The sequence below is a fragment of the Lontra canadensis genome, unplaced genomic scaffold, assembly GCF_010015895.1.
Source record: "Lontra canadensis isolate GAN:19392208 unplaced genomic scaffold, GSC_riverotter_1.0 scaffold3, whole genome shotgun sequence".
Taxonomy (NCBI): domain Eukaryota; kingdom Metazoa; phylum Chordata; class Mammalia; order Carnivora; family Mustelidae; genus Lontra; species Lontra canadensis.
Window position 1 is genome coordinate 3,957,292 of NW_022630997.1, and position 26,151 is coordinate 3,983,442.

Consider the following 26,151-nt stretch of genomic DNA (forward strand, 5'->3'; position numbering starts at 1 on the left):
AAACCAACTCAAAATAGATTAAAGACTTAAAGACCTGAAACTGTAAAACTCCTACAAGAAAGTATAGGCAGTAAGTTCCTTGGCATCGGTCGTGGTGATGAGTTTTTGGATATGACACAAAAAGCTCAGGCAAGAAAAGCAGAAATGAACGAATGGGACTACATCAAACTAAAAAGCTTTTGCACCGCAAAGGAAGCCATTAACAAAATGAAAAGGCAACCTACAGATCGGAAGAAGATATTTGCAAATCATATTTCTAATTAGGGGTTAATAGACAAATTATATATGGAACTCATAAAACTCAATGGCAAAACCAAACCAAATCAAACCAATCTGTGTCCTCCCAAAACCCCAAATAGTCTGACTAAAACATGGACAAAGGAACCTGAATAGACATTTTCCAAAGATGGCTAACCAACAGCCAATAGGTACATACCAGTGGTGCTCAACATCATTACTGTTCATGGAAATATAAAACAAAACCATAATGAGATACCTCACGCCTGTTAGAACGGCCATTATCAAAGAGAGAAGAGATACAAAGTGTTGGTGAGGATATGGAGGAAAGAAAACCCAGGTGCACTGTTGGTGGGAATGTAAATTGGAAAAGCCACTCTGGAAAACAGGATGGAAGTTCCTCAGAAATCTAAAAATAGAACTACCATATAATTGAGCAACCCCTCTTCTGGGTATTCTTGGATACCCAAAGGAAATGAAATCGGTACCTCGGAAATCAGCATTCATTAAAGTTGAATATAGGCTTACTCCATCAATCTGCAATTCCAGTCCTAGGTTTGTACTCAAAATAAATGCATACAAAATATATGTTCAAAAATATTCATACATACAAAAATATTCATAGAAGCATTATTTGTAATCGCCTCACACCAGAAACAACTTAAGTGTCTATCAACTATAGGGTGGATAAATAAATTGTCACACAAATGTTCTATACAACACTGAAAAAGATCAAACTGGTATTATTTGCAACGATTCTATAGACATAATGTTGGACAAGCCAAGAATGAACACATACCGTACTCTTGTCCAGTTTAAACAACAAACCAAACCAACCTATGGTAAGAGCAATCAAAATGGTGGTTACTTTGGGTGAGTCATGACTGGGAGGGATAGAAAGGAGACTTCTATGATGTCATTAGGATTCTTTTTTTTTTAAATATTTATTTATTTGATAGAGATCTCAAGTAGGCAGAGAGGCAGGCAGGGAGAGAGGAGGAAGCAGGCTCCCTGCTGAGCAGAGAGCCAGATGCGGGACTCAATCCCAAGACCCTGAGATCATGACCTGAGCCAAAGGCGGAGGCTTCAACCCACTGAGCCATCCAGGTGCCCCTCGTCAGGATTCTTTTTGAAAGAGTTCATGTTGCTGTGTTTACTTTGAAAAAATACATCGAGCTGCACCTTTATGATTTATGCCCTTTCTTGGATACATTGTTATACTTTAATAAAAAGTTCAAATGAAAGCAAAATGTGGCCGCTGGGTGCTAGAGGCTTCCTTCCTCTCTGGCGCCTGGGTTATACTGTGAACATTCAGCATCGATTTCTAGCATTTGCTCTCTTTACCAGCCTGGAATTCACCCACTGGCCCCAGTTACCTTCTTTCTAAGCCTCCCCAGCCAGCAGTGTGGGAGCCCAGCCTCTGCCCATGGAGTGAACAACTGACGCAGAGAGCATGTGTCAGAATTAAGGAAAGAGCTCTGCAAACAGGGGTTACTCAGATGACAAGATGTACAAAGAAACGGCAGGGTTTTGCCCAATTCAACGCAAAGTATCAGCACCCCAAAGATCCACTAGTCATAGAATTTTTCCGTAGTCACATAAAAATGGAAATGCACCTAACTTTAAATCAGCTGTTGCGGAGCAACCTCTTGTCCTTTTGCTATGAGGGGTGACCTAAATTAAAATGAAAAACAGTTCTAGAAACTCATGTTACCTGATTAAATACTGATTTATTTAACCCCCGACATTCAAGTTGCTGTACCTTTTTCTAGCTTTTTATTTACTCCGTAACACTGTTTATACACACGAGCAACGTGATATTTCAGATGAACTGGTGTATTGATACCGTATGAAATTGAAATCAATGGCTGGTGAAATTCTGTTAAAAAATAAACTTGGCCGCTTGACTAAAACACTGTTGTCACTTTAAAAAAACAAAACCTACCAGTTCATTGTGTTAAATTGGTTTGTCGACAAAGCTTAAATGCTTTCCTCACACTCTGGTGGCTGCTGTTCAATCAAGGGGAAAGTTCAGTCTCTGGAGAGAAATATCTTTATTGATTACTACACCAAGAGCAATTACATCGAAACAGAGGCTAGTGGGTAAGACCTTTTGGTTCTCATATAACCTTATGACAGATGCTGAAGACACACGCAACGTGTACCCTTTCTGCTCACATGCCCTCGACATTCTGTGAAGTCCGAAGCTTAGTGCTCACATGCCTTCTTCCACAGGTATGGTCCTAGTCCCACCCAAAACATGGGCTAGGGACAATTCTCAGTACGCCGGCAAAGTACAGGTCCTCCAGCTTTTCTGGCCTTACTTATTGCAAGTCATGCACTTGATGAACACAGTGAAATGTGCTCCGTGTTTTATAGAGTCCAATATACACTGTTATTACTCCGAGAGCAACAATCATTTTTGTTTTGTTTTTAACAATATTCTACCTTTTCACATGCTGTTATTCTTAAATTTCAAGATTGGCTCCAAACCGGAATTTTAGCCAGAATAAGATAATAAGATCTTGAGAACTGAAAGTTTCTCTGCACATAGGTAGAGGTTTGATCTGTTACAAATGCGGACAGTCCTGTGGTTTGTCGATCATTAAGGAGGCGCAGGACGACACAGTGTGCTCGCTCTGCCACTAGAGGGCCCCCTGACAAATATATGAAACCAAGCAAGCAAGGCTTTTCACAATAAAAAGACAAATCAAACTTCAGGAAAACATGAATTTATTGTGTACATCACCAAAGCATAAAAATACCTAATTAGGGTTTTATATGGTTGGAGAGAATTATGACCACACAAGAAAATCCAAATTTTATTTTTTTATTGATTGATTCACCCACATCATTAATCAGGCTGAGACCTGAGATCCTCAAATTCATATTTCCATGCTTTATTCTCTATGTTAAATGTTAAAATATTGCAGAAGTTCAAAAAAGAATAACCTTCTGTTTCTGAGATTTCAGAAACCATCGTCTTGCACTGTTGGTATGAAATAGTGTGTCCCATGTTCCATGTGTCTTCTGCATTTTGCCTTTTCCATGCTGTGTGTTTTGGACTCCCTGGGCCTGTCTCCTCTCTGTGATAACCAGGTTCTGGTCCCGAAAATCCACTGGCCTTTGTCAGTGTCCCTAAAAGAAACATCTGTCAATAAGACAGATAATGTTGCATTTTCCCTTCAGCTTCACAGAGAAAGCAAATGGCACTGTGCATAGTAAAAACATTGTAAAAACATTGTAAGCAAAACACCTGGGAAAGTAACCCTCTTTGAAAAAGAGGCTGGTTTGACTTAAATACGTTTTGTTGTGCGAACAAAATTGAAATTCCTTTCTTTTCTCCCGAAGCAATAAATACACGTCTTTGCATTTTTAGGCCAGAAGGGAGTCCCTAAATTTCCTTTTTCTTACACTTGAGCGTGGAATAATGATTTGGATGGAGCTTTTACTTAAACAAAGAGCCTGAAAGTCTTACCTCAATGAACGGTGTGCAAAGTGCAGCCTACTGCTGTTTGTGTGATGAGTGTTCAAGTGGTAATCTCTTTTGCCACATACATATTTCTAATCTTAAATTCTTTGAAGTGTGAGGTTTCCTGTGGTTGTTGAGAAACGATGGGCTGAAGCTTGGTTATTCCATCTGTTTTCATGACCAGTGGGCATCGTTCAGCCATTGACTCAGGGCCATTGGAGTGCGTCCCAGATGAGCCTGAGGTGAGTGTGTTGGTCAGGCTCTGTGTGGTGTCATCTTATATCCACTGGGCTTGGCCTCTGCTCCCTCTGTCTGGGACCCTCCAGGAAATAACTGCTCCTCTGGCCATAGCACACGGTCAACAGATTCGAATTTCAAAATGGAATCACTTGTAAGAACGTATGTGGTGACCACAGATTAAGATTTTTTTTTTTTTTTTTTTTTGACAGACAGAGATCACAAGTAGGCAGAGAAGCAGGCAGAGAGAGAGGTGGAAGTAGGCTCCCCGCTGAGCAGAGAGCCTGAAGCGGGGTTCAATCCCAGGACCCTGGGATCATGACCTGAGCCGAAGGCAGAGGCTTTAACACACTGAGCCACCCAGGCGCCCCAACCACAGATTTCAGAAATGAAAACTGCCTGCCTTCAGTCTGCTAGTATCACTTTCACACGAGATCAATGAGCAGAGAGCGAAGAAGGTGAGAAGAGTAGTATTTTCTTTGCTTCTCTCTCCCTGTGCCTGCTTCCATCACAGTGCTTGCTCGGATAGATTCTCAACAAGGGTTTCCTTCCCTGCATCGTTTTCCTGCTCGGTGCTGTGCAGAGTGCGGGAGCAGGGGTAGCTCGTGTTCTACATGTAAAACCTCATTACTCCACACAATGCCCAGCACAGGAGGAAAACAGGATAACTCAGTGAATGTGTGTTCAATGAATGAATGAAAGAACGTCCTACGAAAAGAAAGAAAAAAATACGCGACTGAGTCAAGACTAAATGTTTGCAAAATGCAAATATAGAAAATAGGCTGCCCAAGGAAGAAGACGTTGGCCTCCAGTCTTTGGCTCAGTCGACCCAGGTATGCAGCCTCTCATATTGGCATGAAATCTAGTAGAAAGTCCACTCTCCTAAGACTTAAATCATTCACAGCAAAACTTTTAGAGCCGCACATGTAAAATAAAGAAGCCCATCTGGTGTTTTAAGTACGTATTTGGAGGGGGAAGAAAAGCATAACACAAACAAAGCACGCCTATCATTTTTATTACACGATCTACAGAAAGTAAAGATTTACAAAATCTTTTTAGTCAGAAAGTATATGAAAAAAGATTGATTTTTCCCAAGTGGAGTAGGAAAGGCCCCAGGAGAAACATGAGCTGAGGTTTTAAGAGGCTGCGAAACAATAACTTGGCATATGTTTCTGTTCCTGAGGCCCTGGGCTTACTCTGGACAGTTGCAGAGTCAACAAAACCTGGGAGCTCTAGAAAGCGGGGTAATTCCTATTATCCACTCCCATCTGAGAGGAGCCTGGGGAGAGTCACAGCCTGGTATCTGAGTCTTCCTCAGCTTTGCAGGACCCTTTATTGTCTACCTCCTCTAGCCCCAGACAGAACACAGAGTTCAATGGCTTTTCCATAATGGATATTCACACGCCATTGGCTCCCTTGTCCGCTCTCCCCAGAGCACAAACTCTTGCCAGCAAACTCTTCTGTGTGCACTTTCTCCTCTTAGCCTGATGCGTTAACCAGATTCCGAGCCATCCAACGTTCTCTTCTACTCACAACTCTCATTGGTATAGCCCTTCCAGCTTTATTAGGTGCGAATACATACACTACTCTTTAAGTGGAAAGAGAGAGCATGAGTGAGCTCGAGAGACCTACAAGGGGCTCAATTCCCAATGCCCAGTGTGGAGGAACCCGGGTCTCTTCACGTCTCTCGACCAAAGAACTGGTTTATAGGGAACGCACAGGATGGAGAAATGCGTGACGTGAGACCAAGAGGGTTCCAGCAGTTGCATGTGAGGAAATTTCCAGGACAAGTGACCGGGTTTACCTAATAACTGGTGTGCAGGAAGGAGCAGAGGAGTTGTCACAGGTGAAAAGAGACTGAGGGACGAGTCAGTCAGAGGCCCTGTAGGGATATTGCTTGGCTCCCACTTTAAAAAAACTCACTGCCAAAAGACACTGTTCAGGTGATCTTGGAAATTTCAAAACTACCTCAATATAAGAGGATATTGAGGAATTATTGTTAATTTTTTTTTTAGTTAATCTTAAGTTCATTTAAACATGATTATTGTTGAGCTGCCGGGGGGTGCTCAGTCAGTGAAGTGTCTGACTGTTGATCTCAGCTCAGGTCTTAATCTCAGGGTCATGAGTTCAGGCCCTGAGTTGGGTTCCACGCTGGGCATGGAACCTACTTAAGAAAATGATTATTGTTAATCTTTGTACAGTGGATACTGTACATATGTTCAACAATTTGAAATATAAATGAGAAGGAGTATGGTAAAACCAAACAGGTTTGGAGGTGAGCATTTAGGGTGACAGGATGACAAGGTATGGGTGAATCAATAGCAATGAGAGGTGGAAGAAGTTAACAGCCCACTGGGTTTGAAGTCACTCGTCAGCACTAATGGCGGTCCATGCAAGGAGCAGGACTTGCCCCAACATCTGCTGGTTCAAAATACCAAGTGACCATAATGCAGGGCACGGAGAGAGAAGGGGCATCATTTTTCAGTGCTTTCCCAGGGAACAAACACAAGGAAAACAATGTCATCACTTTATACTTTCAGAATCCCTCTGCTTAGATAGGCCATGCACACTTTTTCATCCTCACGACATTCTTATAATGCGGGGGAAAAAAAAGGACAGTAAGACCTATGGAACAAAAAGTTTGTGTTTTATTAAAATAGGTTGCCAGAAGTTAATTGACTCCCATTTGTCTTTCCAAGCTTAGAAAGAGCCAGCCAAGAGGCCTCTTGGGCAAGGAGGCAGGCCAGGACTCACAGAGCCTGGTGCTGCTGCTGGAGCTTCCTGGTGGTAACCAAGCCCTTCTCAAAAAAAAAAAAAAAAAAAAAAAAAAAAAAACAGAGAAAGGCTGGGCAGACAACAGTGCAGGGTCAGGACAGCTGCTGACACAGGAAGGTGTCCTGCCCCCAGAGAGATGGGGTCCTCTCCACTGCCAGGCGGCCGAGGGGGTTGGCCTGCCACACTGTTAGTAGGACTCAGAGACTCAGACCCTCCCCTGGGCTGCTCATGGCCACCCTGCTCCGGGGCTGGCCTAGGCCTTGGGTTGACACACGCACCAGAGAGTAGACAACCAGCCAGTTCATGCCAAACATGTCTGCATCTCCTTTCCTCCTTCACTGAGTCTCATGCTCCAATTAGTCTTCCATCTCCCACTTGCACGATGGGAAAGAGACACCCCACTTGGTTCTCTGATTTCTGCCCCAACACAAGTTTAAGTACATCCAGGGGACTCTTCCAGAGGTCCACTTGGCAGCGAGGCACCAAGGAGAATCAAGAAAACTCCTGCAGAGGCTTTTACAGCATTTCCTTTCAACAACATTTACAGTACAGTGCTGTGGGCTAAACACTAAGCCCATTAGAAAACAGAGCAGATAAAAACAGTCATCTTTGATTTGCACTGGATACAGACAATTGAATTACAAAAAACTGAAGCAAAGCTTTAAAAAATGGACACACTTAAATATTACAGGATTATTATTACAAACACAAAGGGACAGTCAGGGGCATTACAAATGAAACGCTGCCTTTAGGCCAAATGCAAACTTGCAATGGGGCTTTCAAGGCCCAGAGAGGAGCAGTCATTCTCTCTGAGCAGGAGGCCTCCAGAGAAGGGGCTGATGATTTTCAGGGACTATTGCAAAGTGTTGGACATATCACAGATCAGCCCCTGAATTTCTTTTACTTCATACACACCTGAAGACAAGGAACACCTTGGAAATACTAATGTATTCTCATCGGTTTTCATTATTAATACATAGACATATCAACCCACAGGGTTATCTATCATCTACATACCATGAACCATAGCCATACTTTGTCTTAGCAAGATTAACAACATAATAAATATTCTTTAAATCATTCTAGAATAATGCTTATTCTACCTGGAAATACTCAAAATGTATCTCAAGTACTCACCAGACAGTGTCTCACTTTTGCCCAGTGAATTTATATCATGACACTTTGGCATCACGTCATCTCATTCAGGGAAATTCCAACACAGCTTTATTTTGGCACTGATACCCACGTTCCTGCATATGACCATACTATACTCTGTCCTAGGACTCAGTCTGTTTTCAAGGCCCTTACAAAGCTTGTCAAGGAGAAAAACATTCTATGTAGAAAACAGCAACAACTGTACTTTTCTACCTCATTCATGATGGTCTACTTTGGTTCAGATACCAACCAGAAGAAGATTCTTTCTTTCATCACTTCCATTAAATAAATCCATCAAGACTGTATCTGAATTTAGCATGGTTTCAGGATCTGGGCAATATTGGGTCCCATGATATCCTGGCTACAGAAGGTAGATCTGAAAAATTTTCAAGGAAAAAAAAAGGATATTAAAATGACTCTATGGGGCAAAAGACACATGGTAGATCTAATTGAATGAGTAATTATTATTTTGTAAACACTTTTGCAAATATGATGTTTATTTCTTAAATAAGTTTCCTTTTCTTTAATTATAAAATGTTAAGATGTACAAATTTTTACACAAGTTGCAAATTTCAAATTCTACGGAGGTTTCAAATACCATTAAAAATTTAAAGTTTGTCTGAAAATTCAAGGGAAAAGGTAATACTTACTCATATCCATATTTTCCAGATATATCTTTCACCACCTCTGCTCCCAACTTATTCTGAGAATGCCCAAACAAATGTTCCTTCCAAATGAACTCAATATTTGTAACATTTCCAACATTAACGTCTGCATCAATTAATTTTGTGTAAGTCATGCCTGGCTTCAGCGTTCCACTGTAAACAGAAAGATAAGACTCATAAGCTCACACCAGCTATTCTCAATATTCAAGTGGACCTGCATCTGTGTGTACGATGAAAGAGAAAGTCGTGGCTGCTGGTATCTGCTCACAGAGATTTATTCTTTGTGCTCACGTCAATCAGCGTCTTGGAATACCAGCGTTCTGAAGCTTGAAAGGAAGGGCGAGGGAAATGGGAAGCTTGACTAGTTGATGTTGGGGAATGCCTAGAGAGGCATTATCTTGATGGGATCTCCACAATGAAAGGTCTGGTGTTAGCTTTAGAGTCTCAGAAACTAGATTTTATTGACATCAGGAAATGATCACGCTGTCAACGAGGAGCTGAATTCACCGAAAACTGCTCTCTCTGTTCCCAATGGGGAAATGCTTTCTTTTTATTAATCAAAATGTCCTCCAACTCTCTCCCTGGTAACTTCTTTATCTGGACGAAAAGATTCACGTAACCAAGGTAGTCATCCAGAGCATGGCAACAGAGCAGAGGGAAATGGATTCTCTTGATGCATAAGGCATATCTTACCCTAGCCTAAATTAGACCAGATGTGATTTCCCTATTCCTGCTGCTTCGTTCTTCCATTGTTAATGTATTGTGTAGCTCCTCTCCCTGGAAGATAAGCCCCACAAGGACAGGACCTGTGGCTGTATTCTCAGCAATCAGAACAATTCCTGGCACACCGTGGGCATTTAAATGTTTGTTGAGTGAATGAATGACTGTTGCTATTCCTAGGGCCAGTCTTACTCTATTTTATATAGAATTAATTGCTTTAATTATCAGAAGGCAACTTTCCTTCCAGCTTCTTAGGGATAATCTCCCTGTTGCTCTTTGAACTGAATTTGCTCAGTGGACCTACTGTGCAGACCTTCATAGCAGTGCCATTAGAAGCCCACATTACTAACATAGAAGCCACAGGGTTTACAATAATTTAAGAATTATTCTTAAAAGAAGATTGGTGACTATGCAACTAGATGGTGAACTCCTTCTTTAGATATTTGCAAAAGAAATGCAGAGATGTCAAACTAGTCTTACAATTTTTAAAAAAGATTTTATTTATTTGAGAGAGAAAGAGTGCTCACAGGCACTAGGGGCAGAGGGAAAGAATCTCAAGCAGACTCCCGCTGAGCACAGAACCCCACGTGGGGCTCTGTCTCGTGACCCTGAGATCATGACCTGAGCTGAAACTGACCACGTGGGGCTCTGTTTCGTGACCCTGAGATCATGACCTGAGCCAAAACCGAGAGTCAGACGCTCAACCGATGGAGCCACCGAGGTGCCCCAAAATATTCTGGCAAATTTTTAGGTGGGTGGGAACTGCTTATTTGTTCCCCCCGTCCCAGGTCAGAGGCCTTTGTGCAGGGCTCAAACTACCCAGCCTTGCTATGGGCCTGTGGGCCTCAGAGCCGCAGGCACACAATCGATCGTACTGAACGGCTTCCAGAGAACTAGCTTCATGGAGACATGAAGAACACGGAAAATGAGATAGGATAGGGAAGGGTATCTGGAACAGAGGAACAGCATGAGTGAAGTCAGGAAGAGAGGAAAAGGTGGATCTAGTCAACACTAAGTACTGCAGTCAGGGTAACCTGATTGAGTTGAAGACCAGCGAACCAGACACCAGACAGTGGGAGATGGGGATGGAAAGGTGGGCTGGAGCCTGTGCATTCACCAGGGGCCAGAGGGTCCCCGACTGAACCCACAGCTGCAGGCAGGGCTGCTGAGGCAAGAGGGTGTGCACAAAGGGCCAGAATGATTAATCTACCGCATCCTTCGACTGACAAAATAACCACAGAAACCTCTTGTTTTTCATGCCTCTGCCCATTCTTTGAAGATGATGGAAAGTAAAGAGGCAAAAATCTAATCCATTCATTGGTTTGCAAAAAGGTAGCATCTAATTAGTGTGCATAACCTTAATTCTGAAACGGATTGCAGAATTAAACAACGTTAAGTGAAATCTCTAATACAAAAATGCTAAGGCTAACCAAAGAAAAGACGAAAGGAAACTCAAGATAAAAGGGGACTTTAGCCAAAGGTAAAGGCTCAGTGAATGTCTCTGCTGAATTACTTCCACCCTTGACGATTTCAACACTTGTCCTATGTCTGTGGGTGCTACTCAGACAGCTTATCAGGAATCTGGCCATTTATACAAATGTCTTATTCCATAAGTAATTTGAATCTATACAATCAAAACATACGCTCCAATTTGCATAATGTTAATGGACTGGATAATAACTCTTGTTTGTTGTCCAGTTACTCTATTATCGAGATCTATAATTTTATGCTATTGTTTTCCAACCTCTTCTGTTTGTAGGTGGAACTGCAGAGAAAAGAGTGCCTATGATTTCTATTTTTATATCTGGAAAGCCGGAAGTGAAAAGAAAAGTCAAATGTGTCATGACAGCCCGTGGCATTCCCATTCCGCTGTCAGAAGAGTGAGCTGCTGACTGAGCCAGTCTGAGCGAGTGCCCAGCACTGTGCCACCTGCTGCTTCCTTGTCCTTGGCCCTTGCCTACCTGGCCATCACAAACTCCTCCACGTTCCCCGTTGTTCCACCTACACGGAGAAACAGGGTCCCTTGAGTGACGTTGTTTCCATCAAGTTTGACAGACAATTTGTGCCTCCAACCTGGAAATTTAAAAAAAAAAAAAAAAAGAAGAAGAAGAGTGAAAATGAAGAGGTGAAAACATGTGAAAAGCATGACCTCCTGGGCACTCGGATGTCAATGCAACTCTCAGCCTTGAACGTGGCTGTTCTTGCTCACGAAAAAGCACAACTTGATATAGCTTGAGTGACTTTGGTGAAAACCTACATTTAAAAAGACATATACATGTACATGTTTTCATTTTATGAAAGTAAACAGTATCATGATATTCTTTAAAGAAAATCCTTTAATCTTCTGGGCATTTTTATGACTTTTAAAAATGGAAGCATGAGCTTTCTTTTGTCTGCTACACTTGTATCCTGCAGCATGTGCACTCTGCAGAGCTGGGTTTTGACTGGCCACAGTTTGACAACTCATCCAGAATAAATCTAGAGAACCTAGCAAGCGAGAGGGTCTTGGGAGGTAAAGTGAGTTGTCTCTTCCCATCCCAACAGGCTCTGCACTCGGAACGTTCAGTTAGCCCAGGTCGGGGGCAGCACAAAGCCTGCCCACAGGACGAATCCCTTGAAAGTGGCCAAGGGTCACTTTTACAAAACCTGGAATGAAACACATCGTTCATTGTGAATTCTGAAATTGTATGCTTAAGAACACACTGGGGAAAGTGCAATTCTTCCTAAAATTGTTTGAAAAAGGTCTAAAAGGAGAAAAGCCTCCAGAGAGAATTTTCAATTCCTGAGTTAATTGTTGCCAGATTTCTTCCCTCCTCAGCCCACCCCCCTGCCACCTCCACATGGAAACCCCCTCCCAGGCTCCCAGGGTCGGCATCGGCACTTTAACCCATGAGCCCTTGGGACCGTCTCATCTGGCCTTTTAGCATATTTCGTGCTGTGGATCCATCCTCCCTTCCTCATTGTCTTTCTTTCTCTGGCTCTTTTTACTGCTCTCCACATCAGTTCACCTTCTCTCTCTGAAAGAGCCTGAAACCTCTCTCAGTCTCTTTCTCAGGCTCTCTTTCTCTGCTCTCTTTCTTCTCATCTGACACATTTTTCTTGGGTAATTCCATCACCCGCCTCCACAGCTCTGATGGCTGTCTACACACAGGTGTACCTCTCAAGTCTCTGTAGATCACATCAGTCGCCCGTATATCTGACTGCCTTGTGGGCACATCCTCCCCCACTATCCCAAGGCATCGCAAAACCTGGTGAGTTAGAAACTGGGCCCATTAACTCCTTTAACCCAGTTTTTCTTCATGTGCCATCAAATTTAGCGAATAGAACATCCAGTGAGCCAGAATCATCCTTGAGCTCTTGGCTTTCTGTATCCCTCACATCCATTCACAGGTTCATTGGGTTTCTACCTCCCATCTCCATACTCTCTCCCCATCTCCTACCTCTCTGTCCAGCTTTATTGAGATATAAACATTGTGGATATGTACACCATGACCGCGATACACACTTAATGATATATTGTGAAATGAATCGCACACGAAGTTCGTTTCCATCCATCACCTTCCATGGTGGTGAGGAAACACTTGTCCTAATAGGTCAATCTGCCTCCATCTTGTCTCCCTCTAATCCATGCAGCAACTAGAATGACTTTTTAAGAAACCAGTCTGATAATCTTAACACCCTTTGGTGGCCTTCCAGGAGCTATAGATAAAGTCCAAACTCCCTATATGGCACATGTTTCATTATTTGACTTAAGTTACGTCTCCTCCTCATCTCGTATTACTCTCTTCAAGGTCTCTGTGGTCCCAGCAGGGGGTTCTTCTTTCTCTCACAGTCTTTCACCTCCAGACACTGACCCATGCTGTTCCTTCTGCTTGGATGTTGCCACTTCCTTCTCCCTCTGACTCCTCTCTCAGGAATACGCTTAGAAGTCACCTTCCCTCAGAAAGCTCTGTTGATTTGGTTATGGACGTCCCTCCTTTGCACGTCTCTTATCAGAACGTTCATTACCCAGGATTAAAACTCCCCACTAGTCTGTACTCACTGTTTTGCTTCCTCACTGCAGCCTCAGCTTCTGGCCCGATGCCCAGTGATTTAGTAGACACTCAGTAAAAACTGTTGAATTTTTAACGATAAGTACCTTAAAGCATCACAATAAAAAAACTGAGCTACAATACTTACGGGCAAATGGGGAAAGAGACCCAGTGTTTAAAAAATAGTATGATCTATTAGGCTGCATATTTTTGAGGTGAAATCTATCAGCAAAATGACCCATTGTTGGGCAACCTTCTTTGGGACAATGGAAGCAATCTCCCTGGGGACAGAAAAGAAGAAGTAGGTTAGAAATGTAATTAGAAATGTTGGCCTTCAATAAACTCTAGATACATTATTAAACTATAATAAATCTTTGAAATTTAAATAAAGCATATGCATTTAAAAATGACTAAGTTGCCCAATAGGCTACCCTGTCTTCCAAAAACAAAACAAAATAAAACAAAAACAACTGAGGGGGGAAAAATGGCCTATTAGAAAAACGAGTAAATGCTATGAATAGATAACCCCCAGAAGAGGATAACGATGTAAAAAGCTGCTCAATCTTGCAAGTTGTCAGCGATGCACTAATGAAAACAACATACAATTTCCTACTCAGCAGAACTGCAGAAATTAAAACAATGTGCAACACCAAGTAGTGGTGAAGACATGTGTGGAATTCTCGCTTGGTCCTGATGAGAACGTAAAATGGACAAACGTTGCAGAAAGCAATTTGGTCATGTCTAATAGAGACAGAAATGTGGGGCGCCTGGGTGGCTCCGTCGGTTAAGTGTCTGCCTCCTGATTTCAGCTCAGGTCATGATCTGGGGTGGGGGGGATCAAGCCCCTTGTGGGGCTCTGCTTGTCCTTCTCCCTCTGCTCCTTCCCCTGCTTGCGTGCTCTCTCTCTCTCTCTCAAATAGATAAATAAAATCTCTTAAACAAGACAGAAATGTACATATGCTTTGACAATTTCACTTGTATTACACACCATAAGGAAGCTTCCACACAAGCACACTAGCACACATACAGCAGTGTTTACTGCAGAACCACTTTTAAGAGCGAACCCTAGAAGCAACCAACATGCCTGCTGGTAGGGGAGTGAAGAAATAAATTGTGACTAATTCCTAGAAAATAAATACATCAGATCTCTATATATCAATGTAGATCTCAATTCTAAAATTTAACAACAAAAAAGCAAATCCAGAAAGATACAGTGTGATGCTATTAATCTCATACATATGGGATTCACCTCAAACCCTGCTTCAGGGGAGGGCGTGAAGGGAATGAAAGGGAAATTTTGTCTGCGCATTTTAAGATCTAAAGCAAAACTAACAAAATGGGGATGCCTGGGTGGCTCAGTTGGTTAAGCGACTGCCTTCAGCTCAGGTCATGATCCTGGAGTCCCGGGATCAAGTCTCGCACTGGGCTCCCTGCTTGGCAGGGAGTCTGCTTCTCCCTCTGACCTTCCCACTTTCTCATGCTCAATCTCTCTCTCTCATTCTCTCTCTCTCAAATAAATAAATAAATCTTAAAAAAAACAACAAAATGTTAACTTAAAAAATCTGGGTAGCAGTGTTTTAATATTTGTTATTTTAGGTCTTGAACTTACGGATATATAAACCATGGACATTTAGGCTAGGATTATAGTAAAGCATCCCATGTAAAACTCTATTTTTAATAAAGAAAACTTATCACAAGGATAAAAGGGCTCATATTTATTAGGTGCTTACCATGTGCCAGGCACTTTTTAAGCATGTTGTATGTGTTTAACTAATTAGTACTCATAAGCCTCTTTATTATTACAGTGCTTTCAGCCTCCCTATCTAACAGATGCGGAAACCAAAGTGCAGAGCAGTTGAAGAATTTGTCCAATGATGCATGTCTAGTAAGTGAGGGAGCAAGGGTGTGAACCAGACAGCCCAGTACTTGAACTCCTCCTTCATTTTATTTTATTTTAATCTTATTTCATTTCATTTTATTCTATTTCATTCTGTTCTATTTGTTTTCATTTCACTTCCTTTTTACAACTGTTTGGGTAGAAGCACAATAAAACATGTCAAGGAAGTTGACTCGGTGTTCTCCAGTTTATAGCCATAATTAGTATCCATGTGGCACAGGTGTCTAAGTTTCTCCCATCTTGCAAATTGTAGCCCATTCTATCTGACCATCCTGTGACTCTGAGGGCTTCTGCCTGCCTTCAGTATAGTAAGTGCCAAGATCTCTTTAGCTACTCAGAGCAGCATCTGGGGCCAGAAGAAAGAGGAGGCAGAGCAGAAGAAGGTTACTGGGGAAATGCCAGGGTTTGGCTGGCAAGCTTCCTGAGCAGTTCACCAGGGCGTGCCATGGGTAAGAGCAGTTGGCTCCGGAGATGAGGAAGGTGGCCGCAGGGTATCCAGTCACCTTGCTCTGGTTAAAAGGACAGAAACGGCTTATTCCTATCCCAACAGCACTTTAGTCTCAAAGTGCTATTACTTACAATAAACTCCAGCTGGAAACCCCACATTTTCTCCCCTGATCAAAGAAGGAATTAGGTCTCTGAAGCATGAGAAGGAAAATCTTTCCACTTCCCACTACAAAATAGATTTTCTTTCTCCTTTTCATAGTGATAACCAAATGAAAAATACATTTAGTTCAGATCTGGCACCGTGCGCTTTATGACTCAAGCAAAATCAGATTTGGTATTTTGTCCCTTATTGATCTGTGTGGAGCTCCTGTGAGATATCTGTGCCTCAGTTCAGCTCTGTATAAATAATTAAATTTTAATAAAATAATTTTCACGTTCCAAGTAAGTAGTAATATGTTTGGTTGTAGCTATTGATTGGTTCAGCCTTCTCGGGGCATCTTTGAAGATGACATTTAAAATATATACACAGAAAAATGTTTGCCCTGGACTTCAGCCTGTTACACAGTAGCATCTAATTACTGCATAACAAATGGCCCCAAACGCAAAATTGGATATAATCTTCAAAAGAGCTGAAACAACCAGAATACAAATAGTTGGTTTAGTTATTTAAGCCCTTCAGCAATCCTGCTACCGTTCGGTACTCTGCACAGAGAAAGAAATCTATTACTTCCCAAAATGGCAGATGCATTGTTTGCCACATACTCGAAGCACTAATTTTTCATTGGCTGATCATGGCTCAAAAAATGACTTGCTAATTAAACTCCACTGCAAAATACTTACCGCTTTAAAAGAGTTGTAGGATCTACAAGGATAAGCAATAAATGCATCAGGATTGAGAACGCTTTCCATGTAGAAGCGATGACTGCGGGCATGGTTGCATTCAAAGAAGGAAGCCACTTCTGCGAAGACAATTTCCAATTAATTGATAGCAATAAATGGATTAACTGATAACTAATAGTAGGAGCCATTTCTTAGAAAAATAACTTTAAAAAAACATATTCTTGACTTGGGAGGTCCAGACAGCCAGACCTTGTATGTAGGCTGGATACAGCACAACCTTTATCTCAATAGCACATACCATTTTCTTTGTATCGAAGAATTCTTTGTGTGACCCTCAAGGGACATTCAAGCAGGGTAAATAAACAAATGTAAATGCAAATGATTCTGTGTTCTGTTATCTTCAATACTTTCCAAATCTTTGACTTAGAGCTTTAAAGCACTTAGAGCTTTCAGTATCCTTGTGCATACAACATCCCCACGTTATATCAATTCCTTCTCTGCCTCTCTGTTTCTGCAGGAAGGCTGAACTCCCTCTTACTCAATCACAAAACAGCCAGCAATGTGAACCAGTGCACACCTTCAACTGAACATCGAGATGTGATAAGTGAGAGGTGTTATAATGAATGCTAAAGACAACTTAGTTTTGTCATTGTCAGGCATGACATTATGGCCACTAATATTTATTATTATTGCAATAATAAATAAAATCTAAATACATATGTGCATTCTGAAGTTAGCATTCTAGTCCTTTATGCTGTCTATCTTACGGCAACATCTCTAGCATCTGCCGTGGACTATTCTTCCAATGACCTGCACAACTTGGTTGATCTTTGAGAAACTAGATTTTGTTATAGTATATGTGCTAGATCGTTATACTTCAATAGTGGCCTCCAGTGAGTCACTATTTTTTAGGTCCTCACCTCTTTGGAACAACAGATTACCACTCCTCCCTTCAAGAGCAAGGAGCTTATCTTTTTTTCCCCCACTCTCCCCACCCCACCCTGGATTGTAAGCTAGTCCCTGACTTGCTTTGACCAGCAAAACATGGAGGAATTGACCCCGTACAAATTCAGGTCCTCAGTCTTAGAAAAGTTCTGGTACCCACTCTTGCTTTCTTAGAACCCAGCTTTTCTGTTAAGAAATCCTGGTTAACTGGCTGGGAAGAAAGGCCCTTAAGAGGAACAGACCACTTACAGAAAAGAACCAGTACCAAGGCCCCAGACATGGAAGACCATGTTGAACCTTCCCACCTAGCTTAACCCAGGGCAGCCCCCAACCAGATGCAATCACGTGACTCATCGCAAATCAAAGTCTCTGCCTAACTCTGCCTGAATCTTGACCCTCAGAAAAGTGGGCAACAAAACCATTGTTCTTTTAAGCCATTCTGGTTTGTCATGCAATAGTTAGCTGAGACAGGGTAACTTCAGAAAGCAGAGATCAATAATGGGCATCATCTTTTTTTTTTTTTTTTTTAAACAAGGATGTCTCTTACATCGGGTCTTTTATATTCAGATTTATATTCACCATTAATTGTGATGTAGATAAGACAGTTCATTAGCATTTGGGAAATAAAAATTTTAAAAGTAAGTGATTTCTTAGTAATAAATATAATGTAAAATCGAATATCTTCATGTTTTCAAACTCTTCTAAATCATACCATGAATGATACACATACTTTAAATAAAGTTGTAGGGAATTTTATAACGTCTTTAAATGGTCGCTTGTAATAAATGTGTTTTACTTGAATTAATTCTTTACAGATTTTCCAAAGTTCGGTGTATATGTACAGTTATATAAAGAAATATTATGATCTATATTTCATCCTAATAGAAGGGATTTTAAGTCATAATATGGAAAATAAGAAGAGAAATAAGTTTTATAATAGGCCTTATTGGAATGAATTTTGCTTATCTTTTCTTGCTGGCATTGGCTTTCTCATTCTGAGTGTCTGTAACTCACCAGTTTTTGTTTCTTTTCTTTAGTACATATTGCAAATTGACACTTCTAATCACATTTACTCTTCAGAACAGATATTAAAACTTTGCACTTTGTCTCTAGAGAGGAGGACACTCTGGCTACTCTCAATGTCATGATCTGTGTATCTTTCCACTACACCAGCTACTTTCAATGTCATGATCTGTGTATCTTTCCACTACAGTAGCCAGTTGGAAGATCAAATAATTAGATCATCGGAAAAAAAAATTAGATCATCGAGATATTCTGACCATGTGATATACGATGGTGAGATATTTAGTCATTTATTATCATATCATCATACATTATATTATTATGTATGATACATTTCATTATTTACATGATGATGATAGGTAGATCCAGAGAATAATGAAATTCCCAAATAATAGCTTTTGGTGTCTTACCAGACACTCTGTGGATACTATTCTTATCGGAAACTACTATAAAGGGTTAAATACTATTTGTTTAATTTGTGGTTAATGTGTGATCCATAGTGATTCTGTTAATAAGTAAGTAAAATCCTATCTCTCTTCTGCTCCAAATCCTCCCATGTCTCCCAATTCACTTGAGTAAAAGTTGAAATCTTTGCAATGGTCCAAAAGCCCAGTATTCTCTCCCTTTGTCCCTTCTCTAACTTCATGTCCACTACTCTCATCTTTCAATTCCCTCTAACCACAGTAGGCTCCCCACTACCATGAACTTCCCAGGCAGGTTCCTGCCCCAGGCCCTTTACACTGGCTGCCTCCCACCCACTGGCTTGGATTGCCTTTCTCCCAGGTAACCTCATGGCTAAGTCCTTTAGGTTGTCTCTGGCCACCCTATCAAAAATCTTCTTTCCCCACTCGACCCCCACTAACACCAACACCTCATATTCAATTCTATGCTTTATTTTGTCTCCTTACTCTAGTACTATTTTTCTAGCAAATTAGAATGTTAGCTCCATCACGGAGGGGTTTTTGTCTCTTGAATTCCTTCCTACATCTGCTGTTCCTAGAATAATGCCTGGCACATAGGGGACACTCAGTACGTCCTGCTGAATGAATAAACATATCCTCCTGTTTACACTGAGTGACTACAATATGCTAGACATTCTGATAGGCCCTGGGGATACAAAAATAACTAAGACACGGACCCTGACCTTGTGGGTCTCAAAGCTAGTAGGAGCTTTATACATGTGACTGTGTTTTGGGTAAAGTGTATTTTCATATTATATTATGTGCAAAAGGGTGTGGATCCTGTCCAAGGAGGGAGCTGAGTGAATGTATAATAGCTAGCTTCATATTTTAAGAAGTATTTACCTTCCTTGTAAATGTTGAAGTCAAAGGTAAATAAAGGTGTAATTAAGTCTTCACATCCTGGCATGTGCTTCCCTCCGTTTGGGTAAAAGTCAAGGTGACCACAAGCATTAATAGTTCCAGCACCTGAGATCGATAAAAGCAGGATAAATGCTTCTAAGATTCTTTTCCATGCTTCAGTGTAGTTTCTCTTTGTACTGAAAACTTACCAAACTCAAAGAGCAAGCGAACTGCGTTTGTATGAATGACATCGACAAAGTCGGCATCCGAGGGGTCCAGCCTAACCTCATTTGGAGTGTTGTGGAAATATGGCCCGGCTGGGTCCAACCCTGGGGAAAAGCACGGAAGGTCATTAGACCAACACACGTTCTCTCCAAGAGCACATTCATAGTGTTGTTGTTATTTTGGAGGGAGAGATTTACATAGGTCGAACACCACCCAAGACAAAGTACTGATACCTAAATTGAGCACATACATGCAGGTCGCTATACAATGTCAGATTCCCACGCACAAGCAAGGCTGTGTCCAGACAATGTCAAAAAACAGAGTCAGAAGAATCAAATGCTCGGGTCTGTACAGGGATTACCATCTCCATAACTAAGGTTATGGATCGCAGATGACCTCAAAAGCAACATCCGTGGGCAAAAATACAGATAAAAATAAAAGATAAGAGCTCTTCACTCTGTAAACATGAATCTACAAAGCAACACGCTTCAGCTTAGTTTTCAGCCATGGCTCATTATTTCCACTTCATTATATTATAAATAAAAAGCCTGACATCCGGTGACGTGAAGTGATTCAACAAGGTCATCGTATACTGGAGGCAAAATGGACAAAGAGCCCAAGTGTCTAGACCCTCAGCCCGCTCTGTCCTGTTCAAGTATCTAAGAGGGATAAAGTTTAGCTATGTAGAGGTCTCTACAATGTTATGTCCATTCACGGAGCCACTCATTTACACATTTGACACTTATTATCAAGCACTTACTATGTGCCAGGAGCTAGGTTCAGCACTTGAGTACAAGGAATAAGGCCTGGCCTTGACCTCAAGGAGCTTTCTGTTGGATGGGGAAGACACCTCCATCCAGAGCTCTCAGTCCAGAGACCGAGGGGAGCCTAGGTCTTATGCGAGCACAGGGAAGGGACACAAAAACCAGTCTTGGGAAGTTGGGACATGCTTCTGCGGGACATGGAAATACAAGCAGAGATCTGAGGGACCAGGACACTCGGCCAGGGTAAAGAGGGGACAGCCGCACCCCAGAGGTAAGAAAGAGACTCTTCATGGCCTGCAGGTCAAACGGTTAAGCACATTTGGGAAACTATAACTGGTTTTTGAGGGCTGGGGTACAAAATTTTCGAACTGGGTGAAGACAAGGCTAGCATTGTAAGCAGGGGCCAGGTGTAGTCTGAACCACGCAGAAGGGTTGGGACACCATCTGGTTGGCAATGGGAAGCTCTGACAGGTTTGCAAAAGGGGAGATGTACATTTTAGCAAAAGTCTCTGCTGTAAAGTGGAGACTGGGTCCCGGAGTGGAGAGGACTTGGAGCGGAGCTGTAGCTAACCCGTGGAAATACGGCAGAAGTGAGAAGTAAATGTTTGGGCCCCACGCCTGTAAGATACAACAGGCTCATGATCGATCTTCAACTCTAGGAAGTTTGTTTGATTGTTTCGTGTGTGATCACCGACCAGCTGCCAACTTCTGATGAAGTCAAGAACTCTCTAGAGATGCCTCCAAAATTAGGAGGCACCCATCAGACTCTTACTGATCAGAGAAGAGGCAAATAGCAGGGAAGTGGGGAACCTGCATTTGGGGGGTTCCAGGAGAAAGACAGCAAGAGGTTCAACTTATACATGTCTTAAAAGCTATCACTTAATTCTGCTTTGAACTGATTTTATGATAAAGCTCAGATCTTTCTTGAGGTTTTGGTTCTTTTGTTACACAAGGAACACGATTGTTCCAAAACTAACCACTGGCAAGGACTATAGATTCCAACATCCAAATTATAGCAATTTTTGGATTTTCAGAGAGCCTTTAAAAGTGTATTATTTTTCTACTTACTCAACGGGATAATTCACTTGGCAGGAAGAATGAGGAGTTAAATAGTATCTGATTTTTGAAATCAAAATTGAGAAAAACAAAATCTTCACAAATTTATGGTGACCCCATGTGATTGCAAATACATGAATAGCGATGTTCCTCCCTCTGATTTATGGCTGAAATGCCCACAGTAGGCCCCCAGATGTTCCCTCTTCACAAACTCTGCCCATTTCTTCACTCTCCCGGGCCTGAAAACTTAGAGCAAAGGGGAATTTTTGCTACACGAGGACTTCAGAATAAAAATACAATTTTATTATCTCAAAGAAGAAAGGCGGCCATGGGCTGGTGTTGGCGTTGGTGTTGGGATTTGGGAGCTGGAAGAAAGAGGAAGTTTTCAGCAGGAAAAGTCTGCTATACCGGAAGGCTGCTGAGACCATACACTGTACACGTAACCTGGAGTTCTTAACTATTTTTAGGAAAAGATACTTAAAGTTCAAGTTTGAATTTAAAGCATAAGTATGTGTGTGTATATATGTACACACACAGAACTATAGTTTATTGTTTTAACCAACAGGAAATGTACACATACTGTGTGTCGGGCCTGGGGAGGGGTGGGGTAAGAGAGATTTTCTTAGTAGTTTAGAGTGTCTCAAAATAAATAGGTGAATGAATAATTATATATGTGTGTATATAGAACCATGCAACACAGAAGTTGCATTTTGGGATCTAATAGAGGCGTATTTGAAAGGAGTTGGGAAGTAGAATTAACTCTGCCGGAGGACGGCACGCTTGAAATGAATCTTGAAAGGTGAATAGTGGCCATTTAGGGCAAAGGATAATAGCACAGAAATATGAAAAGCCACGATGAAACATGAACCATTATGTGAAGAGCTAAGAGGCTTTGGGCGACAGAAAGCTCTGGCAGTGAGTGGCAGCCCGTATTGGGAAACAGGAGGCCTTGGTAGCACTTGTGGGGGACTGGGCTGGGGGACCTGTCACGAGTGGCCAAATCCAGGCGAGCGATGTAGAGGGCCTGAGCCGGGACAGTGGCCAGTTCGCGGACAGGCGCAAAGCAGCCGAAGAGACCAGCACCTGCTGCCTGAATGTTGCCTGGGGATGCAGAGGAGAGAGAGAGGCCAGGCCAATTTGTGGATACTGGAGCTGATACTTTGATCTCCCTCCATCTGACTCGATTAGTTTGGAAGTCGCAGTGCCGGAAAGGGACATGATGATCTTCCTCGAAAATCTAATTCGCAGTATATCCTAAATCACGCTAATTCATCATGTATGCATACCCGGGTCTGCGGCTTATTCTTAGACTTGACAGTATGTCCAGGGGTGACAGTCAACATTCTAGCAACTGGAACGGCGTGGGCAAAGTTCCACACAGCCAGCGTCCACGGTGAGCTGTGACCCCGATGTGTCCCGGACATCCTTCCAGAACCGTCAGTGAGGCTCTGGCTCATTCTGGAGTGGCACGGCGCATGTCGTAACTCATAAGCCATCCTCTACTGCTGGGTGGGCAGCTCCCGATACTTTGCCGCCGCAGGTGACCCCCAGCGAACATTCTCGAACATGGACCTATACCCTCCTACTTTGGAAAACACTGTCATGTGTAGTTGAGCCCCGTTCCCTCCTATCTCACATCCGCTTCCTCTACTCCCGCTGGGTGTTTCAGACACTGATTTTGTGTGTAGACAAACATGGAAGCAGATTCCAGGCCCACCCCCAGGCAGGCTTACCTGTTATCCTTCCAAGGCCTGGGACCCTGGACCCAGCTTCCCCAGCCAGATGTGCTCCCACGCTGTGGCCAATCAAGTGAACTTTGGAAGGAGAATATCCAAATTTTTTCTGATCGGGTTTTCGAAGGAAAACAGAACACACGTTTTTAAGAGACCAGGCAGAATGGCTTCCCTGTGCTCGACATAAGCTTATTTGTCCCTCTCACACACAGGCTGGCAACTAGTCAAAGGACAAAGTGACCCCCTGGCTCCTTGTCTGGCTGAAGGAGAAAGGACAGGGCAGACTTGGAGGAATGACCTCTGTCAGGTTCTCCTCCCTGTGCTAAGGGGCCTTGTGGTCCTCAGGAAAAGAACCGTCCAGCAACCACAGCTAAGGCTTCTGGCCCATCCCTGAGAGCCAACCCTGCCAGCACACTCCCATCATGGGTCAAATGCGGTCATACCGGGGCTGTTACATACCTTCCCTGCGTCTGTCTCCTCCAACTGAAGGACACTCTAGCAAATGTCTGTGCTGAGTTTGGTCTTCAAAGAGGAGTTTTAATGACTATTCCCAAAGTGACTGTATGCCTAAGAGTCCACACACACACACACACACACACACTCACACTCAACAGGGAACAAAGGAGCAAGCCTTTTCTGTTTCATCTGAGCTTCAAGTTCTCTTCACGATAACAGCGAAAATCAAGCAATTGCCTTCACGTGGATAAATTTGTCACTTGATCAAATGTTCCACTTTTTTCCCCACCAGTAATGACAGTATTACGTGCTGCCTTATAAAGAGTATTTTCTCCATCCATTACATGTGAATGTGCATCCAAGGATGTCTCCTGGTCATTAGGGGGCCCCTTCCTCCACTGCGGCCACCCTTTCAAATCTCAGCTTTCTCTCTGTCTTCCTCTACAGCCTGGTATCCGATCAGCCCTCCTCCCCCTTCAGGCATCCCCTCCTCTGTCCCCATCAATTCACCGAACATGTACTACAGCAAATGCTTTCCTCTTCACAAACATTTCCTCTCCGACAAGTCACTGCCATTTATTTCCTGGACCTAGAAGAGCCCACAGCGCAGGCCCCAGGATCCACAAGAAATTCACAAAACGTTAGGACAGGTATTTCTCTGAAAAGATGAAATCGGATTTCATCCTTTAGATGCAAGGACCCATTCTAGGTACCTCCTTGTGCCCTGGTCTCCCTCAAAGGCAGGACGAGTGGACAAGCCATGTGGGGGCAGAGGTGAGGACTTGGCCCCATGAGTCCCCTCCAGCTGGTTCCTCTTTGTGCTCAGGTGCAAGCATCACCTCCCTGGGGCTGCCCACCTAGGTTAGCCTCTGCTCCAGTCTCTTTCCATCCCACTGCCTTGGACTTCATAGTACTGTCCTCATGCTTTGTCAGAGCAGAAACTGTCTCACTCACCCTGTATCTTCAGTGACTAGAACAGCGCCTAGCCCACAGCGGCACAGAGAAAAATATTTGTTGAATGAATGAGTGAACCCACCTTAAGAGTCTGAAAGGGTCATAAATCTTTAGATTTTACTTCGCTGCATTTTATGGTGGGAAATTACTTTCTATAATAGTAGGGCAAATGGAGATTTATAAATGTCTCAGGGTGTAACCCTCCTATATAGCAAAAGACTTTGCTATTTTATTCTTTTAGAAAATGTAGGTGTTATTGTGCCTGGGCTGGACCACAGACCTAACTAATTCCCTGCCACAGAACCCAGTTTCTGTGGGACCATGTAGTTCACATTCCCAGCAAATGGTATTCATAAGATGGGAATAGTTTATAATCATTAAGGATAGGTTTACGATGGGACAAAAACTAACTGGCAGGAGACAGTCTTACAAGCCAACCCGGGACATGACCTTGGGGGTGGGGTTAGGGGTGGGGAAATTCTTGGGTGAGGAGCCTGTGAAGGGACACTGCCACCAAGTGGCGCTTTGTAGAATCACAGGCACTTCTTTTCCAAGAAGTCACTTCCCTTTCCTGGTCACCATATGGAATGCTTAATATCTCACAACATGCTTAGAAGTTGTGTGAGCAATAAAAAAAAGCCATAAAATCAACGCAAATCCTCAGCGTTATGATGCAAAACTAATTAAACACAATTTTAAAAAATCAACTTTTCTTACCATGAGAACATCAATAAAATACGCCACCTCAGCCCCAACAACACGCAGATTGTTGACGGCGTCGATGTATTCCAACGAACCGTTAATCCAGTCTATGTTAATGCAATTCACGTCTTCCGCTTTCAGTAACACCTGGCACAAAGATTTATTATGTATGTAAGAAAGAAGAATTAAAAAAAGCCAAAGTGACTGAGCAATGGATTCCAGAATAAGAAATAACACTGGGAAAAAAGAAAAAAGAAAAAAGAAATAACACTACCAGGTATTGAGAACAGAGTACACATTAGGTTCTGCCCTAAACCTTTTATATATATCATCTTACTTAATCCTTTTTACAGATAAAGAATCCAAAGCACGGACAAGTTAATTAAACTTAGCCACGATTGTGGTACATAGAACCACGGTATGAATTCAGGCAGCCTGACTCTACTATACTATATGGCTTTATAAATAATTAATTGCTTACTATGTTAGTCTATTAATCTTGAGTGTAAGGGAGGA

General features: G+C 42.4%; 1 protein-coding gene across 1 annotated transcript in view; it reads right to left on the reverse strand.

Moving 5' to 3' along the window:
- Positions 1 to 7,553: 7,553 nt before the first annotated feature.
- PNLIPRP3 (pancreatic lipase related protein 3) overlaps positions 7,554 to 26,151 on the reverse strand; it is a 33,953-nt gene continuing 15,355 nt past the window's right edge. The window contains exons 4-12 of the mRNA XM_032877287.1: positions 25,651 to 25,782; positions 23,524 to 23,632; positions 19,955 to 20,074; positions 19,749 to 19,871; positions 16,477 to 16,595; positions 13,441 to 13,573; positions 11,223 to 11,334; positions 8,527 to 8,694; positions 7,554 to 8,252 (exon numbers count right to left, since the gene is read on the reverse strand). Coding sequence (XP_032733178.1) covers positions 8,189 to 8,252; positions 8,527 to 8,694; positions 11,223 to 11,334; positions 13,441 to 13,573; positions 16,477 to 16,595; positions 19,749 to 19,871; positions 19,955 to 20,074; positions 23,524 to 23,632; positions 25,651 to 25,782 — 1,080 coding nt within the window. The 3' untranslated portion in view covers positions 7,554 to 8,188. The remainder of the gene's footprint in view (positions 8,253 to 8,526; positions 8,695 to 11,222; positions 11,335 to 13,440; positions 13,574 to 16,476; positions 16,596 to 19,748; positions 19,872 to 19,954; positions 20,075 to 23,523; positions 23,633 to 25,650; positions 25,783 to 26,151) is intronic.